The sequence below is a fragment of the Lolium perenne genome, chromosome 4 (assembly GCF_019359855.2).
Source record: "Lolium perenne isolate Kyuss_39 chromosome 4, Kyuss_2.0, whole genome shotgun sequence".
NCBI lineage: Eukaryota > Viridiplantae > Streptophyta > Magnoliopsida > Poales > Poaceae > Lolium > Lolium perenne.
Window position 1 is genome coordinate 350,062,470 of NC_067247.2, and position 20,544 is coordinate 350,083,013.

The 20,544-nt window shown below is 44.3% G+C and overlaps 2 protein-coding genes across 3 annotated transcripts; both read right to left on the reverse strand.

Moving 5' to 3' along the window:
* Positions 1-1,072: 1,072 nt before the first annotated feature.
* Positions 1,073-3,170, reverse strand: LOC127303953 (uncharacterized). The gene is made up of 3 exons (XM_051334666.2): positions 2,648-3,170; positions 1,826-1,988; positions 1,073-1,235 (listed from the first exon to the last, which is right to left on the reverse strand). Exons 1-3 carry the CDS (start codon positions 2,955-2,957, stop codon positions 1,073-1,075), a joined length of 636 nt encoding a protein of 211 aa, XP_051190626.1. The 5' UTR covers positions 2,958-3,170.
* A 12,467-nt stretch (positions 3,171-15,637) lies between these two features.
* Positions 15,638-20,446, reverse strand: LOC127301355 (uncharacterized). Of its 2 annotated transcripts, none has more exons than XM_051331576.2 (5): positions 20,323-20,446; positions 17,681-18,369; positions 17,103-17,459; positions 16,818-16,909; positions 15,638-16,530 (listed from the first exon to the last, which is right to left on the reverse strand). In XM_051331576.2, exons 2-5 carry the CDS (start codon positions 18,332-18,334, stop codon positions 15,912-15,914), a joined length of 1,722 nt encoding a protein of 573 aa, XP_051187536.1. In that variant the 5' UTR covers positions 18,335-18,369; positions 20,323-20,446; the 3' UTR covers positions 15,638-15,911. The 2 variants fall into 2 exon arrangements, with proteins under 2 accessions (XP_051187536.1, XP_051187537.1); XM_051331577.2 differs by lacking the exon at positions 20,323-20,446 and adding an exon at positions 20,147-20,283.
* Positions 20,447-20,544: the final 98 nt, after the last annotated feature.

Genomic DNA, 20,544 nt, shown 5'->3' on the forward strand with positions numbered 1-20,544 from the left:
AAATTATCATTGCCAAAACCAGGGGGGCATGTGTTATCACCAGTATTTGACCGAGTCAGAGGTGGGCCGCGATCAAGATGGATTTGAAGAATATACATGGTAGAATTACGTGAATCGGCCTGTTATGCTAAGTTTGGGCTAGTTTGCCCTTGTATCTGTAATTATAGTAGATCGCATCTTAGATTAGAAAATAGAGTTTTACCCGTGCACGGTTAGGTGCACACCTGAATTAGAAAGTCCCTTGGACTATAAATATGTATCTAGGGTTTATGGAATAAACAACAACACAACGTTCACCCAAACAAAACCAATCTCGGCGCATCGCCAACTCCTTCGTCTCGAGGGTTTCTATCCGGTAAGCGATATGCTGCCTAGATCGCATCTTGCGATCTAGGCAGCACAAGCTCCACGTTGTTCATGCGTTGCTCGTACTGAAGCCTTGTTGATGGCGAGCAACGTAGTTATCATAGATGTGTTAGGGTTAGCATAGTGCTTCGTATAACATGCTTACGTAGTGCAACCCTTGCATGTCTAGCCGCCCTCACACCTATCCACTACTAGGGAAAGGCTTACCGCCGGCGACCTAAAAAGGCTTACCGCCGGCACTTTCGGATTCGCCGGCGATCACCTCGCCGGTGGTAAGCGCTTACCGCCGGCGTCCTCGGATTCGCCGGGGGTAACTCCAACTTACCGCCGGCACCTTCTCCAATTCGCCAGCGGTATTTGTTACCGCCGGCACCTAGCCTATTCGCCGGGGGTAACGATGTGTATCACCGGCATTTACGTTCTTGCCGGTGGTAAAACTAAAAATTCGCCAGGGGTAATAATAACAGGAGCCAAAAAAAAATCTCAAATTACACTGTATAAACACCAAAATACATAATATATACACATAATATAGAGGGAAATACCAGAATGACAGCAAGATACACATCAATAACACAACAGATATAGAAAGTATCCAATAGCAAATATTACACAAATAGATACAAGTTCTCCCCGTTTTCCCGGCAATCTCAGCTTATTAGGGTGGCTTGCACATGTGAATACAAAATCTCCGTCCAGCGGCTAGCTAGCTTCTAGCTGCCCACCAGGCTCCTCGCTCCTCCGCTGGCTGCCGGGCTAGCTCAATCGACACCGGCCAGCCTACTCGCTCAATCGACACCGGCCAGCCTACTCGCTGAAACGCCGCCGGCCAGCTCCTCCTGCGTGCACGGACTCCGAAGCCGAGCTCCCTACACATGGAAGTATCATTATTGTTTGTTTAGCTCAACCGAAGAAAAAATCACATGAAAGAAATCCATGAGTTAGAACTTAGAACTAGTGTTAATGAGAAAAACATGAGCAGTATGCAATGGGCAATTTCATTTCAATTATCAGTGACTGAAATAATGCAAGAAAATGATAGAATTGGTACTCTAGGATTCAGTGAACATCTCAAAACAGAAAATGATAGAATTGACACTCTAGGATTCAGTGAACATATCTCAAAACAGAAAATGATAAAATTGGTACTTGACTAATCAGCTAGTAATACATAAGTCATGCAGTTCATTTGGAACAGCGAAACAACTTTACAAAAAATGAGTTCTGGCATCTAGTGCAGTTTACCATAGCCAACAATATGCTTGTATCAAACAACGATGCAAAACAAAAGCACCTTCATTTTTATATTACAGATCAATGGGCATAAATTATTGTGTAGGTTCTCATAGGATACAAGGGATACACATGAATCCTTGACACCAATCAGCTACATTATTTCTACTTCTGAAAATTGAGAGAACCTCTGCCATTACCCCCATTTATTAAGAACAGAGGGTACCTGAAACTTTTCCTTCCCACAATGTGATATATCCGACCTGGTGCATAGAGCCTCCTTGGATCTTTCAACAGAGCATCTTCAGGTATGCAAGTATCCTTCAAACATCTCAAACATATTATACATGGCAGACTGCCCAGGAGAAGATGGTCCAATTTTAAAATTGCTTCAACCCATAAAGATGGAAGAAAATAATCACATTGCATTCAACATACTCGATATCATATTTAGAAAAAAAAGGATCATACACCCCAGATACAAGAAAATAATTACCTAGAGGTAAACTCTAATTTTTCAGATAACAATGCAAATTCTACTACATCACAGCAGCCAGTGCCAGTTGGATCATTGTACCCCCAGGGAGAGATATATAGTTGCTAGTTGCTACTTCTTACTTTGAAGACCTAGAATAGGCAACAGAGGTAACTAATTCAAGAATTAATGAATCGTGAGTTTATGACATGCTAAGTTGAAATTTCAACTGATACACTTCAAGTACCGGCTGGCCACTAAAATTACATAATGTAAAGGTGTGTGTGGTACTAGAATCATACTATAGCTAACAATGGTGAGTATGAATTCAGATGGAGCATCTTGATTTTGTTTCAAACAAGATGCATCGATTTGTCCATATTGTTTTCTGTTCCCCATCCAAGTTGAACATTCTAGACCTCATTATTTGCTCTACCTTGGCATATACTATCTAAAATAACCAATCTCGCACAGTTCACAGCATTCAAGTGATATTGTTAGCACGCTGAATTTAGTTGCAGACAGACAGTACGTATATCGGTGCAAAGTAACAGGTTGGTTTGGTGGCCATACCAGTGGCAGCATCGAACTTGGCCCAGAGCTTCTCGCGGCACTCGTGGTCGGCGGCGAGGATGCGCACCCAGACCAGCTCCTTGTTCCAAGCCTGGTCGACGGCCTCGAGGATGGAGCCGCCGATGGCGGGCACGAGCAGCACTGGGTCGAGGTTGAGGTCAATCAGGGGCACCTGCTCCTTGGCGATGCGCAGCCACAGCTCGATCGCCCGGATCAAGTCCTCCAGCACCGCCATGCCCCCGGGCACCAAATCTCGGCCCCCGTGAAACGCCGCGGTTCTGAGCAGGTCCCCCGGTCGCCAGATGAACATCAAGCCGGCGAGAGCGCGAGGGTTTCCCGCCAGATCGAAGTCCTCTTAGCTCGAATCGGAGGGTGGCGTGGCGTGGCGTCGGGGGATGGCCGGAATCTGGGGAGGGGCGGCGGCGCTTGTGTGCGTGGGCGGCGCGTGTCTGCGTGGGCGGCGCTGGTGTTGGGGAGGGGCGGCGGCGCTTGTGTGCGTGGGCGAGCTGCGGTGTGTGGTGTGTGGTGTGCGTGCGTGAAGGGGTAAGGGAAAGGGAGAGGGAGTAGATAAGGACGCCCACGCAGGGGGCAAAATACCCCCGGCAAATAAAGATGAAACGGCCGGCGGTAAGTTTAGGCTGAGTGGCCCACCTTGGCACGGTTTACCCCTGGCATCTTCGGTTCGTGGTTGCCGGCGGTAGAGCCCTGTACCCCGGCGTTTTTGGGCTCAACTCGCCGGCGGTAAGCCCAGGCTCAATTGGGACTCGCGGCCCATTATATCGCCGGCACCTTCGTGACCAACTCGCCGGCGGTAATGAAGGTACCCCCGGCACCATCCTCTTAGTCTCGCCGGCGGTAGGGTTAGGCCCCCCTGGAAGGTATTACCGCCGGCATCTTCAACTCGTATTTGCCGGCGGTAAGGAGTGCGGCTATAAGCCTTTTCCTAGTAGTGATCTCAGGTGTGGGGGCGGCACCCCGCTTGATCGTTATTTAGTAGATCTGATCCGTTACGATTGCTCCTTGTTCTACAAGGATTAGTTTAATATCTGCAATAGTTAGGCCTTACAAAGGGGTGGAGGATCCAGCGGCACGTAGGGTGGCGTTCGCAAGTCCTAAACAGGATGTTCCGGGGATCAACTTCGTGTTGGTTTTTAGGCCTTGTTTAGGATCGGCTTACGAGCACCGTGCGTGGCCGCGAGGCCCAACCTGGAGTAGGATGATCCGATTATGCGGTGAAAACCCTAAATCGTCGTAGATCTCATTAACTTTATCTTGATCAAGCAGGACCACCATATATTCGTGCACCCCGTACGAATCATGGGTGGATCGGCTCTTTGAGCCGATTCACAGGAAAACCTGAGAGCCGATCGAGGCTCGTATTTAACGTTTACGTGTATGCCCTGCAGGAAAGTAAGCGAGGCATTTCCATCACCTTCCTGACCAGGTATAGGTCAGGTGGCACGCCCTTGCACCCAGCATCGGGTGCGTGACCAGAAGTGCTTTGCGGGCCGTCGCTCGGAGGGGTCTCAGCCAGCCGCAGCTCTAGGCTCTTCCCGGCTCTACGGTGTTGATAGCCGCTACCCACCGGTGGGTTTTGGCAGTCAACAGAAGGACGCTACGATTCATCGCCTTCGCGCTCGGATCGCGTCACTTGAGGCCACTGTCAAGGCCCAGGAGGATCAGATTCGTCAGCTGGAGGATGACGATGGAGGCATCGACATTCAGGGAGGAGACGCCTTCCTGAGCGACGACAACGACTTTGAGGAGGACGAGAACACCGAGGAGGAGGACTACGAGTTCCTGGAGGCAGGACCCGACGACTACGTCCCGATCGATGTCGATGATGAGGAGTAGTTGCACTAGTTCCACTTATAGGAGGTAATGATGTGATTCCAAATGTAAGACTTTATGGTTTGTAATGAATGATGACTGTGATACTTAACTATTATGCCTCGCAACAACAATATTCCTGGGATTGCGATGTATGACATAATAGGCATTCGGACTTAAAAATCCGGGTGTTGACACTTAGGGCCAGCCTTAGGCTTCTCAGGAGGCGCAACAGCTTTCTTGCCGCCCTTCTTGAAGTTGCCCTTGTTGTTAGGCTTGCCCTGTTTCTTGAAACTGGTGGTCTTGTTGACTATCAACACTTGGTGCTCTTTCTGTATCTCAATCTCAACAGATTTCAGCATGGAGAAGAGTTCAGGTAACTCTTTGTTCATGTTCTGCATATTGTAGTTCATCACAAAGTTCTTGTAACTAGGTGGCAGTGATTGGACGACACGATTAATCCCCAGCTTGTTAGGAATCACTATCCCCAAGTCACTGAGTTTCTTCGCATGCCCGGACATGGCGAGCATGTGCTCACTGACGGAGATGCCCTCGTCCATCATGCAACTAAAGAAATGCTTCGAAGCTTCATAGCATTGCACGGCCGCATGAGTTTCAAAGATAGCTCTCAGCTCATTGACCAGCTCATACGGATCGTGGTGCTCAAAACGTTTTTGAAGATCGGCTTCCAGACTGCATAGGATGGCACACTGAACTTGATAGTACCGAGTTTTTCGAGTCTCGTAAACATTCTTTACTTCATCGGATTCAGTTTCTGCAGGTGGGGTACCTAGCGGTGCATCGAGCACATATTGCAGGTTTCCACCAGTGAGGAAAATCCTCACATGACGGAACCAGTCAGTGAAGTTGCTACCGTTGCTCTTAAGCTTTTCTTTCTCTAGGAACTGGTTAAAACTGATGGAGGGGGACGCCATGATCTACAACATATTTGCAAAGAGTTTAGACTAAGTTTATGATAAATTGAGTTCAAATTTTAACTCTTAAATTAACTAGGTGAACTCCCACTCAAAACAACATCCCTCGCATTGTCTTAGTGATCACACGAACCAAATCCACTACACCAAGTCCGATCTTCATGAGAAAAGATGTAGCTTATAAGGCGAACACTCAAAGTGTTCATCATATCATTCATATGACTCATGCTCTACCTTTCGGTATCCCGTGTTCCGAAACCATGTATGTACATGCTAGGCTCGTCAAGGCAACCTTAGTATCCGCGTGTGCAAAAACTGGCTTGCACCCGTTGTATGCACATGTAGAATCTATCACACCCGATCATCACGTGATGCTTCGAAACGACAAGTCTTAGCAACGGTGCATACTAAGGATGAACACTTTATTATCTTGATATTTTAGTGAAAGGGATCATCTTATAATGCTACCGTCGCGATCTAAGCAAAATAAGATGCATAAAGGATTAACATCACATGCAATTCATAATGTGTGATATGATATGGCCTTTCTTCTTGTTCTTTTGATCTCCATCTCCAAAGCACGGACATGATCTCCATCATCACCAGCATGGCATCAAGGTCAGTGGCGCCGCTTCATGGTTGTCCATCACTCATAGCTACTATAACAACCACTTGAAATAAAGCTATTACATGATGAATAGACACGCAGGTCTTTAACAAAAATTAAAGACAACCATTAGGCTCCTATCGGTTGCCATAATACAATAATGAACATCTCATACATCAATTATAATCATCATCACATGGCCATATCACATCACCAAACCCTGCAAAAACAAGTTAGACGCCTCTAATTTGGTTTGCATATTTTACGTGGTTTAGGGTTTTCGAGTAAGATCCAATCTACCTACGAACATGAACCACAATGGTGATACTAGTGTTGTCAATAGAAAGAGCAAATTAGATCTTCACTATGGTGGGAGAGATAGACACCCGCAAAGCCACTTATGCAATACAAGTTGCATGTCAAGCGTGGAGCAAGTCTCATGAGACGCGGTCATGTAAAGTTAGCCCGGGCCGCTTCATCCCACCATCCCGCAAGATGCAAAGTGCACTAACTAAGAACAACAAAAACATCAACGCCCACAAAACCATTGTGTTCTACTCGTGCAATAGATCTATGCATAGACATGGCTCTGATACCACTGAAGGGTTCGTTGCAAGGAAAACAAAAATTTTCCTACCGCAAAGACGGATAAATCCAAGATCTAATCTATGGAAAAGCCAAGATCTAATCTACAAGATCGGAGCAACGAGATGGAGATGAGACTAACCCTCGAAGATTCCAAAGCCTACGAGATTAATCTCGTTGTTGGTGTAGACGATCGTCCCCGGTGCTGCAATCCGGCAGCACTTCCGTACTCGGTCGCGCGTGCGGTGTCGATGATGCCCTTCCTCTCCCCGTTCCAGCGGGCAGCGGAGGTGTAGTAGATCTCCTCCAAAATACAGCAGCACGACGGTGTGGTGGTGGTGATGGAGGAAGAAAAGCTGCAGGGCTTCGCCTAAGCCGGAGCAGCATATGGAGGAGGAGAGGGGCGGCCAGAGGAGGAGGCAATGGGGTGTGGTGGCCGGTCACCCCCTCCCCTCTTTATATAGGGGGAGGGTTGGCTGGGGTGGCCCCCCTTTCCCATCTAGGGTTAGGGGGCGGCGGCCAAGGTGGGGGGAAGACGGAAATCTTCCCCCCCCCCCCCCCCCAAGTTGATCCCCCCTAGGGAAACCCTAGGGGTTGGCCGGCTGGGCCTTGAGGGGCATGTGCCCCTGGCCCATTAGGCTAGGGAGCACCCCCTCGGCCCATGCTAGGCCTCCTAGGGTCGTGGGCCCACTGGTGGGACCCCCGGAACCTTCTAGAACCTTCCCGGTCATCCACCGGAAAAATCCCGAACTTTTCCGAAACCTAGAAATCAACTTACCTTATATGAATCTTATTCTCCGGACTATTCCGGACCTCCTCGTGACGTCCTGGATCCCATCCGAGACTCTGAACAAACTTTGTCTCCATATCAGATTCAAATCTACTTATGCGACATCAAACCTTAAGCGCGTCACCCTACGGTTCGCAAACTATGTAGACATGGTCGAGACTCCTCTCCGAGCAATAACCAATAGTGGGATCTGGAGATCCATAATGTCTCCCACATATTCAACGATAACTTAGTGATCGATTGAACCATGTACATACGATACCGATTTCCTTTGTCACGCGATACTTTACTTGTCCGAGGTTCGATCATCGGTATCTCCATACCTTGTTCAACCTCGTTACCGATAAGTACTCTTTACTCGTACCGTGGTATGTCATCCCTTGTGATCTTAATCACATGCTTGCAAGCTATTCAGATGATGTGCCACCGAGAGGGCCCAGAGTGTATCTATCCGTCATTAGGATGGACAAATCCCACTATTGATCCATATGCCTCAACTCACACTTTCCGAATACTTAATCCCATCTTTATAACCACCCCATTTACGCAATGGTGTTTGATGTAATCAAAGTACCCTTCCGATGTAAGTGATTTACATGATCTCATGGTCGAAGGACTTAGGCAACTATGTATCGAAAGCTTATAGCAAATTGAACTTAATGACTTGATCTTATGCTATGTTTATTTGGGTGTGTGTCCATTATATCATTCAATTAATGACATAACATTGTTATTAATAACATCCAATATTCATGATCACGAAACCATGATCATCCATTAATCAACAAGCTAGTTATACAAGAGGCTTACTAGGGACTTCTTGTTGTTTACATAACACACATGTATCAATGTTTCGGTTAATACAATTATAGCATGGTATGCAAACATTTATCATAAACACAAAGATATATTATAATAACCACTTTATTATTGCCTCTTGGGCATATCTCCAACATATATGTCTTTTCCTGAAAAAATAGATGACCCCACTTGTCATTGGCTGCGGAGGCCCCACAGAGCGGCAATATATGATTTTCTATAAATAAATAAACGACCCCACTGGTCATTGGTTGCGGCAGCCCCACAGAGCGGCAATATATGTCTTTTCCTGAAAAATAGACGACCCCACTGGTCATTGGCTACGACAGCCCTATAGAGCGGCCTCATTTATCATTGGCAGCACCGCCTATAAAATCATGAAATAAAACGGCCCACACGCCAGCGATAGATGGATGACTGCTCCGACGTGTCTCCTGACCCTACCCGTCAGCACGAGACGGTCAGGGAGGAGCTGCCCCTGTGCAGCCCCACCCGGTCAGACTAACGGTCAAGGCCTCTGACCTGACGGCTACCGGCCTTTCCAGCACTTGTGAGTGTTTCAAATTAGAGGAGGGAAAATTGAGGAAAAACTAAGGGGCTGAGGAAAACTGAGTACAACTAAGGACCTGAGGACACGAAAATAGAAATCCCTATAAATTATGAAATTCTCATATGACCCAATAATTCATGCATAGCAAGTGATAGGATTAAATTTTAGTCTCACATTACTAATTGGCAAAAGTTGAAGTGGTTTATAAGGTGATATTTTCTACTTTCACTAGCTAAGGTGTGAGAAGAGAAGTAGTTCTCACGCATTCCTACTCCTCCGCCCCCTCGTCACGCTTCATCACGACGAGGGAATGAGCCGAGCTCATACCCATGCATGATGTTTATGTTTTTGTTGTTAACTACTACGTATGCGTTAATGACAAGTTATTAACAGGCGCATTGTATCAGCTGTTTACAAATTTTTGGTTAATGGATTGCACTGAATCGGGCATGGGATGTGCCCCACGTCCTACTCGACTTACACTATATAAACCTAGACACGTACCCTAGTTGGTATGGCACAACATAATCAACTACTTGCTTCCAGAACCTTGCATTGCCGCCCTCGTCTTCACATCCCATCTTTCGGAGTACACGGAAGGACGGGATAGCAGGCCTCCACAACCCTATCTATTGTAGATATGTACGAGTGAGGGTGATCGGATTTTTGTGGAGCGCTATAGCGCGACTAATAGAATCACGAGGTCGTCTCACTGTGAATTCTTCCCGGTCATCAAGAAGCCCTTCAGCGACATCGAAATGGGGGACAACATCAATGCCAAAGCCGCTGCTCTGGTTGGACCGTGCATGATTTTGTCATTTCGCCTTCAGATCTTGCTAGAGCTTCTTGTTATAGCACTCGAAATAGATGTGATCGGTGTATCATATTTAGATGCATTGTTCATCTACTTTGCTAGTCAGAATGGTTAGTCTAATTACCATGTTTATGATCATGGTATATCAGTTATTTATATATTTGGATTAAATTATATGATAATTTACTAATATATTGAGCAATATCATCACGGGAAAAATGAGAGTGGGCTGCTTACGAGTTACGGTGGTTATCCAGTGCCTCGTCTTCTTCACTTTCTCAGCTTGACGGTGAAAATTAGCATGATGGAAACATTGAAATGGACATGGTCGTATTCGCGCAGTCACCGATCAACGCGGATTTGGTTCGTGCAATTCACCCGCACCCCTTTTCAGTCCAGAGATAAGAGATCGCGCGTCGTGGCGGTGAAAGCGACCACAGCCCAATTAAGCGGTGCTACCGCAGTGGCAATGTAGCCGAAATAAGCTATGCACGTACACGGCAATTGCCCTCGATCGGTCGACGTATTATCCATGCATGCATTGCACGCGGGACGGACGGGACAAGTACGTGCGTGCACACCTGGGGATCTTATCAACTAGTACTCGTTATATCTTGGCCGGCAAGCCAGGCGTAGTGCCCCGACCGCTCCAGCTGCTAGTCATAGATTTTGCTTTTGACGGGACGGTGGATATGTAGCACCGGCCGTACCGTATCGTCAACAGTGGTACATGCAGAGCATTTTTGAGCCCAAGGCTGACCCTTTTGGCTGCTGGCGAAGAAAAATATGATGTCACAGGTATCGCTATAAGTGACTCAATTTTGTTAAGATACAGATCACTAGAAATATATCTAAGTATATTTGTTTTTACATAAAACTTATTCATTTACTTTTGGATGGAGGGAGTATATATATCCTTGCTTGGAGTACTCCGGATTCCGGATGTCCAATCCCGCTAACATTTTTAATACGCGCTTGTTGCTTCTCTCAGTCGGTGTGTTGTCATGACTCATGGGACCCCTCTCTCTCCTTGTTGGCATGCGTTGCGTAGATCAGTAGCTAGCGCTTGCTCCACCATGGCCAGATCCCCCTCTCTCGTGTGTTTCTTATCGAATACTGTCAGGCCCCAGCATTGCAAGACGAGGGGTCGCCGGTGCTGCAAGGTCCCATTGCCTTCTCTTGCGCCTTTTTTTGACACCGACGCTACAAAAGGCCGGCGCTAATCGAGCTCACCACCGGTTGCAAGGCCAGGGTTGATGACTTCGTAGTTGTTTCTGCTCCATCGGTGGTGCTACAAGCATCACAGTTGCTATAGTCGGTGCCGATGATTGCTACAAGGGGTAACTCCTATTGCTAGAAGCGGGGGCTGCTGCTGCAAGAGGTGGTGGCGGTTGCTACAAGTAGCGACTGCGGTTGGTACAATCAGTGCCGGTGACTGCTACATGCGGCTACTCGTATTACTGCAAGTGTCGGTGGTGGTTGCTACAAGTACAAGAGGTGAAGACATTTGGTACAAATTGGTTGCAGAGTGCTACAAGCCTGACGACGATGCTGCAAGGATGCCCATGGCGATGCAGCAAGAGGTTGGTCGCATTGCTACGCTCGGCTGATGGTGGTGCAACCGAAGTCAGCAATGGTGCTACGAGCGGCCAGCGACAGTGGGCTCATAGAAAAAGTAAACATATTTTTGGAAAATGTATTTTTAGAATTTGGAAAATCCAGAAAAGAATATTTGCGTGTAGCTAATGGCTGCAGCAATGTGTGTAGGAAATATTAAACTTCAAAATGTTTTTTGGCATGTATAGAAAATACATAGATTTCACAGGTAAGTTCAAAAATTTGTAGTTCGATAAAACGTATTATAACCTACTAACCTTCGGTTCGAGAATACGGTTCCCGACGAAATGACATCCATCCAAGTCAGCGTGATCCACTCTAGTAAACTAGCAGCCCGCGGCACGTGTTTGTAGGCATGTATGGATCAGATTAGGAGAATGGAGTCTGAAAGACCACCAACCGTAGCACGGCGTGTTGTGCCAGCCGATCTGCTCCCACGAGGTGCTACGGGAGTGCGTGATTCCTATGCACCAACTAGGTCGGCTGTTATTGTGCGTTGCACCCCCTCCCACCCCCACCCCCCGCGGTATGGGCTGGCCTGGTCGGCCCAGTTCATGGTATTTTTTCTATTTTCTGTTTTCTATTTTTTTCCTTTTTCTTTTCTTTTCTGTTTTTTTCCTTTTTTATTTTTCTAGATTAGAAAAATATTAAGATTTTAAAAAATGTTTAAAATTTAAAATTGTTGAGGTAATATCCATATTCAAAAAAAACATATTTTGAAAATAGTTGGATTTTAAAACTGTTCAAATCTCAAAAAACTTCAATCTCCAAAAATGTTCAATCTCAAAAAATGTTCAAATTTCAAAAAAAAATTAAAAATTGTTCAGATTTAAAAATATTCACTTTTTAAAAATGTTCACATTTTGAAAAAAATGTTCATTTATTTTCGAAAATATTCATACTTTAAAACAGAAAAAAGAATAGAAAAAAAACGGGAAACAAAAAAATAACTGCCTGTCTTGTTGCGCCGCGGCCCAATAGACCGCAGCGGGGTACGCTTAGGTGTGCGGCAGGCGACAGCACGCAGAGGTAAATCCTATTTATCGCTAATTAGCGATGCGTACAAACCATCGCACGAACGGTTTTTAGTTATGGATCTGGCCCATTTAACCCTCGCACGCGTGCGGCAGCTCGCGGGCCGCGGCCCATCTAGTCTGTTTTGCTTTTTTTCGTGCGTTTTTTTCTGGTTCGGTCTCCTGTTCTCTGTTGGTTCGGTTTTCTTTGTTTCTCCGGTTTTTATGTGTGCGTTTTTTAAAGTAAGCAAATTTCAAATCTGAGCAACTTTTGAATCCGAGCAAATTTCAAATCCGAGCAATGGGGATGAGTAACACACCAGTTCTTGTCCGTTGTAACCTGCATTGGACTTGGTACTATGGGCAGCATCAGAGCAGGAATGAGATGATAATGATAACAATATTCCACACCACACCTGAATCGTTCCGGCAGATGCGTGCTCCAATGGTCGCCAACGATGCATTTCTGTTTGGGATGGATGACATGATTGGCATGTACAGCTATAGTGATGACAGGACAGTCTTAATATCTGGGTGTTGGAGGACTATGAGAGGGAGGTCTGGTCCCTCATGCGTCAGGTTAAATTACCGGTGGCAGAGATCAGGGGCACCTTGAAGGCCATAGGAGTTGGGTTGTGATGGTTACATATGATGCGGGAGATGTGCTTCTGCTTGTTGATTGTGGTACATGTGTGCTTCATGTTGATACTGAGGGCAAGTTGCTGTCAAGTTCAAATTATGATGGACATAGACTCTGTGCTAATCCAGTTAAGCTCAAGCAGAGCCTTGTTCGACATATCTTCTTTTCTAGGCTACAGGATGTTGTGAATGCCTGGCCTTTCACCTGATGACTAGGATGAGGTGTTGTGGTGATTCATTACAACGTCGGAGTTGTTGCTCTAGTGGTCTTTTTTTGGGGTGGTCAAGCTGCATTGTGCTTATGAACTATGTTTATTTCCATCTCTGTGAAGTGTAATGCTATGAACTGCATGAATGTTCCCACAATTAATTCTGCTACTGTATCTGTTTTGTATGCAAACTACTTATCTGAACTGACGGTAGAAAAAGTTCCGATCAGCAAGCTAAAGAGTATCAATATATCATCATATGGTATCAAGTTTATTTTGCGAAACACTCAACAATTGCCGTGAAGTACTTAGTTTTAAGTTCTTTTGCTGCAGTTATCCATATACAGTGGGTTAAATATGATGAGTAAGATTACAATAGTAACTTGGATTGTATTCTTTCTCTTGTTGATCTCTTTTTGTCTTTTTGGCATGGAGCGAATATTATCCATCTTTGCAGGGTCAATTTTTTGAAAAAAAAAATACATTTTATGGTTTTATTTGATAGCTTTCAATTGGCAAAGGGTACAATTTGGCGGTTCATGTTTGCATTGTACACGAGACATGGAGACTTGCCATCACTATGTTTCTTCTAGAAGGACAATATTTTCTTGAGCAAATGACCTCCTGAGCAAAGCCTTGTTCGACATATCTTCTTTTCTATGCTACAAGCCTCCAAGGTGTTGTGAATGTTTGGCCTTTCATCTGATGACTGTAGGATGAGGTGGTGATTTGGTAGAACGTTGCTCTACTGTATCTGTTGTGTATGCAAACTACTTACCCGAACTGATGGTACAAAAAGTTTCAATCAGCAGCCAAAGAATAATATATCTTCATCTGGTATCAAGTCATTTCGATTCTCTCTTTGTCCATACTCTGGTGGCTCTTTGCTAGTTAATGCGGATGGGTGATGAATGTTTTACTGTCTCTGTTCTTATTCTGAAGTTATACAAATTCACCTTTTGTATGCAGTCACTAAGATATCTTAGGAGATCTAATTGGCTTATGTCTCTATTATCCTGGAGTGTACAGTTGATGCTGTCTCTCTTTGTTTTTCCGACTCTATTAACACTTGGTAATGCTTTGATGCCCTTCGGTAATAGACAACATGCAGGGGAGGACCAGAAATGCTAAAGCAGTGATATTGTATGAGTACCAAGTATTACTGTGAAAGTGAGACTGAAACTCGGATTTCAGAATATATATAAGAGTTTATATGATAGTTTTCTACTGCACATTGCTCTTTGTTTACCAGATTATATAGTTGAACTAATGTTCTGAATCGATGGTAGTTGTTAACTGAAACTATGAGTGAACAGGATCTTGATATTTCTTTAGTTGAATGAAATTGTGTTAAATAATTTGATGTAGCATTTGAACTATCTGACAGGATGAAAGCTCAGCTGTATTTTGCAAATTACTCAACAATGTCAGTGAAATACTTAATTTTAAGTGCATTTGCTGCAATTATCCATTTAAAGTGGGTTAAATATGATTAGTAAGATCACCATAGTAGCTGGTTGGATTGTATTTCTTTTCCTTGTTGATCTGTTTTGGTCTTTTTTGGCATGCAGCGAATAATGATCCATCTTTGCAGAATATTAGGGTTTTTTTTTGTAAAAAGAAACAGTTATGGTGTTCTTTGATAGCTTGCAATTGACAAATTACACAATTTGTCGTGTCATGTCTGAGTACACGAGATGCAGATAACTGCCACCACTATTTTTTCTTCTAGAAGCACAATAGTTTCTTGATCAAAGGACACCCTGAGGAGAATAGCACAAAACTATTGTTATTACTAGAATCTGTAATCTCAAGCTTCTGGAATTTCTTGAACTGTTCTAACAAAAAATCTTGAACTGGAAATACTATGTTTAGATGTTATGTGAGAGGCTACTCGGGTCCTGAAAGGTGAACTACTGATGGTCGTTTCCCAGTGTGACAATTTGCAGCTTCGCTTTTACTGTTGGTTGTGGCCATATAATGTGTGGTCTATTAGCTGCTTTTAAGGTTGAGGTTTTTGCCCTTTTTCTGCGCCATTGTCAAGTTTACTGTACTCATACGTTGTTTCTTTCAGGAAAACTCAAAAGAGGACCTGACGTTGAGCTACAAAATGCGGCTGAATGACCAGGATAGGGAGATGTTGATGGCGCCAACTGTTAAGATCAAGGACAATTTGGAGAGATTGCAGCAAATACTTTTGCTCATGTGATATATCATGGAATTGGCTCCAGTGTGTTATTTTCTTGTGCATGCAGAGCAGTCCTCTGCCCAAACTTCGAATGTACGTCCTTTCAAAAAAAAAAACTTTGAATGTATGTAGTGTTCCTCTCTTACATATGAAAACAGGGCCTCTATTCCAGGGTGACGTTGGCCCGGTGTAACTCTCCCGTGGAAATACTCTACATATGTGGATTGATCAGAGGAGTAAACTGAGCTCCTGAGTTGTGGAATTTTACAGGCTGCGAAAATTACCCTGTTGCAAAAATATATGTTCTCTCTTGCCCTTAAATTTTTAAACTAAATATGGGGGATGAGAATGATAAAATTGGGCTATATGCATCTACAGATAGGAGGGCCGGAGATAATGAAAGCTTCTATATATTTCTAATAAAAATAATTCCACAAGCAACATGAGACAATGCACAAAAAGGAATAAGCGGACGAATAATTTATCAGGCAACCGGACTATTTACAGCTCTCAATCATCGCTCCTACTTTCTTTTGTACAATTGAAAATAATTAGCTTTCTTCAGTCCCCTCTGCATCGGGATCTTGTGGTTCTGTACACGCGTAGAACTGAACACCCCAGGCTGCTTCCAAGTCAAGAACAGATACTGCCAGATCTTGTGTAGGTTTTCAGCAATAACTGTTCCTACTTTCAAGAGCTGATGCTGCGGTCTCGACGGTTCCAAGTAGGCACGAGTACGCCTTCTGCCTCAGCCTCTCAATGGTTTCGACCAAACTATCGGCAGATTTATCGGCCTCGCTCTGCAGCTGATCTAGCCAGTTACTTGTTTCCTTTAGTTGTGATAACCGGACTGCGATCTGCCCGTCTCCACCCTTCGATTGTCCTCTCACTCGTTCTCTAGTGTTGTTTATGGTTCTGCACTCAAACTTGAATCCAGATTCAAGAGCATCTTCCAGGAAATTCAGAAACCATGTATTTGATTCCTTTTTTAGATCAATCCACGACCTGCGGATCTCCTTGAAACCATCCTCTCTAGCCCATTCGAGCTTTCCACTAGTATAAGCGTCATCAGGATTCTTTGTTGCACCGGATCCAGCAACTTTATTCTGAGTTGCAGAAACTTTCCTTGATGACTTTTCCTTCTCTGTCCGGGATTCTTTGCCAGAATCTGGTGAGTTATCTTTCCAAAAAACATTTTGCTGAATGATTAGCCGGTTTATCTGAAAAAACTTATTCACTGCACCATGCGGATCCTCCTCGGCGGAATTCATCATCTCGGCAAAAATTCTGGAAAACAGACATGAAAGTGTGATTAATTCAACACATGCAACAGCTACAGTAAAGAAGATATGCCAACCAGAACAATAAGAAATTTCTCAATTTGGATAGGTCTTGCTGCCTTGCTATAAAAGGGGCATGATATATTCTTCTAGCAGGAAGGCAGTGCTCTTGCTCGTCTTCAAATAAAATAGTATCAGGAAGATGTCACCACAAATAATGCAACTTACCTTGTTGCTAATAAAAATAATATGTGAGATGTTCGTACGATGGTACAGAAGTATGGAAGAACTTACCCAAGACCTTTCACAAGGGATGCAGCTGCAGTAGCCTCCCTTTGAGCCTCAGCTGCTACTATAAGAGCAATAGTCTTCCTCCGGACAACAGCCTATTAACACAAAGAAATGAATGTGGACCATGGTTCAGAACAATTAGTATTAAAATTACTACAGTGTTTGCACATAAAATGAGTGGTTCGAACTAATGTCTTGCAGAATGCCCAAGTAAACACAAGAGACAATCAATTCATAGAAAACCTCAAACCCAGTTCATGCTTGCAATCAACAAATGCTAGTATATACCTTTCCAGATTTGATTAGGGATGTCGGGAGGGAATCCCAGGAGATGGTTTCTGTGACTCTTCTTTTAATGTTAGGCATAGAGGGAACTGGATTGGAGGTAACATTTGGCTTTGCTGGCACACGGATCTTCGCTGGTGAAGTTCTCAATGGTGTTGGTGGTGAACTCCTATAAAGTTTTGTCGGCGAGCTTCCTTCAGTTGCTGGTTCCCTTTTTGTGTCCCGTGGTGTTTGCTTCTTCACTACAGCTGATCCGTTCTGACCAAGTGGCCTGCCACTATTCTTGCGTATATCTTTATTGACTTCTTGCTTTGTGGAAGCTAACTTGACATTATTAGGAGAGGCAATATTTGGTCGTTCCTGCAATAACAGCAGCAATTGTAATCACCAGCCCTCCTAGATATATTTTTATGCCATATAGATGTTTTCTTAACATACAGAACACAAATATTATGAGCTCATACAATTACCATTAATTAGCATATGTCGTTCTGAGGGGCACAATATAGAAAAGTTTAAGTTCCATTGTGGATATCTTCAATACCATCATATTTCAGTTTAACGTATGAGCTTAAGCATACCTGAGGTTTTGCCTCCTGTTTCACTTTTGTAGCACTAGAACCCATCTTTTGATTTGTATCACAAACACTACTTCCTCCATTACTTTTTTCACTGTCAGTGCTAGAGTTTAGACTGGTAAATTTCCCATTGTTGCTTGATATCCCAAGCATGTAACGGGAAGCAACACCAGCCTTCTGCTCTTTGATGACTACCTTCCTCTGAGAGTTTTCTTTTTCACTCTCAGACATCTCAGTTGGCTTTGTATCTTTCCGTTGATGATCCAATGCTTCCAAAACCCCTGATGGGGTTGACATTTGCATCAAATCCTTTGGGTTACCAATGAAAGGGTTCCTTCCTGGAACTGCTCGGACCCCAACAAGAATTGGAACGGGAACACTAGATTGAACCTTTTCAACATATATGAACTGTCCAAGTTGCAGCTTGTTTGATAAGATGAGTTCATTGTCCTCCTTTGATAAAGAAACATATGTTGCGTGGGACGAATCTGAAACTTTTATGAAGAAACCATGGTCTGGCCAAAGTTCTGAACCAGTAATGGCAGGAACTATGCTAATAACTTGGAGAAGAATCGACCTGTGTTCTCCACATACTTTCACATCAGAGTTTATATTTTTTAGAACTTTTAACAGTATCCCTGGAGTAAGAGATGCCATATTCTTCTTGAAGCCAGCTTAACTCCGTGTTCTTTCTGCGGGGAGAAGTAATGGAAGTTAAGTGTGGTACAATGTATTTGGATCATAAAATCTATACACCAACATAATTCCCAACTTACGTTACAAAATAGGTACCAAATATTCGTGTGATAATTCAATATGAACAAATAAATCAGTTTTATTTTATCTTGACAGCATCAAATAAATCAGTTTGTGTAGCAGAGGCCGACAGACAGATTGAGTTGGACAGAAGCTTGATAAGAGAAGTAAAAAAAGTACAATATAATCAATTGTTCAAATTACTGAAGATTTCCCTAGAGCGATGATTCTAACTTAATACTGCTGGCTCACGCTTTCTGATATGAGGGGTAGTAACTAAGTACAGAAAAAGTAAGGGGTCGACTAGTAATGAAATTATGATGGCGCCTTGCAGTTGGTAGCTCAATAGAAACAAAGAATTAGTACAAGGACAACACGTCAACTCTATCGAAGATACCTCCTACCTAACAACATAAGTTTGACAATATTAAAAAAAAAGCATATTGGCAAAAGCTTCCAAACCATCATTTTATTGAGGAATTCAAACCTTTTTTGGACATACAATTAATATGACTTCTGAAGTCCCAAATTTTAACAAATGGCTGAAGATGGACGCAACATGGCAAAAAAAAGTAACCAAAAGGAAAACAAGAACAAAACACTCAAAGAGAGGCCAGGCAGCAAGGAGGCCCAAGAAACAAAGTTACTCAGCTAAAACTCCCCCACCACGTCACCAAACAATTCCTCTCATACAAACACCAATCAAACGTCACCTACTACACAGCAACATATCCAACTAGAAAAGTGTAATCACGATACTTTCCAATGTGCAGGGGGGGCAAGGACTTTACTAAAGGTAAAGTAATAGGGAAATTGAAAAACAAAGAGACCACCAACACCAATGTTTCTTAGCTTTACAGCAAAGAATAGTAGACCCTATCAGCTAAACCATGACAAATAATGATTCTATCAAAGCCTAGCTTCAAGGTCAGGAACATGGGTGCCCAAAAAGCTACCGAAATTCCTAATTCCCATGTCTCTTCCTCCTAAGAAGACTTTGAGGCGCCAATATTATCCGTAATTGCAATAAGCTATCCCATATGGGTTTCTTGACTTAAAGGCCCGGAAAGGAGAGACCTAACAAACCATGGAACGGCGGTTGGGGGCAGGAACGGGCAACCGGTTTGGTTCTTAAATTTGAAGGACAAGGATACAGCAAGACTTGCAACATTGAAACTTGAAGGCCTGCTACTCTGAAGGCACAGGACAAATGAAATGAGGTTGATGTCTCAGGATAACTTGTATAAGCAAATCACCGTGAGAGCAATTTGTCAGGAAGAGATACACAGCGGTGCTGACATCAAGTCAAGGGGCTGATTCACATATGGCCTCGAGGTTAGCAAGAAGATAATCCATCCTTCTCCGGAAATCGCAAAACTAGAATTGCCGACAAAGTTACACCTCCTTATTGAGCAGGGCCTGCCTGATTATCCTAGGAAACAAAATAGACTATGAAAGCAGAGAGAGAGAGATAGAGAGAGCATTAACAAGGCACGATTGTTTCGAGCAAACGTGGCCAAGCCTCGCAATTTCCAGGAAAGAGACTCAGGGCAGCTAGCTACGGCCTACAGGACCAGCAAGAACCAGCGGAAGTCCTCGAACAAGAACATACCAATTTGAAGAGGGAAAAGTTGGTCCCCCTCAAAGAAAATTTTGAGCAGGAGAGGAGGAGAGGCACGCAATCAAATAAGCAGCAGAAGCAGAGACGCATACCAATTGAAACGATAAGAGGCAGGCATCACCCAACACAGCTTGGTCAGCGGGCAACAGAATAAAGGGATTAGCACGGACAAGAGCGGAAGATATGGAATTGTTAAGCAAGAGACGGCTGCTGCCTGCGCCATTTCGTCGAACAGGTGGTGGCAGAGGAAAGGGGAGCGGAGCAGTACCTTTCTCGGGTTCCGCTAGTGCGCGGAGCGGAGACGGAGAGGTTTGAGGTGGGGAGCGGAAGAGAAGAGACGGCTGGGCTCGCGGAGGTGGAATAAGAGGGGGAGAGGAGACGAGGTAGGCTCCCTTCCCAACTGCCCGCAACTGTCTACGCCTGGTGGGATCCCCGTCGTCGGCCCGCGCGTCAAAGCATCTTGCTGAGAGGGAGGCCGCCCAACGGTGGC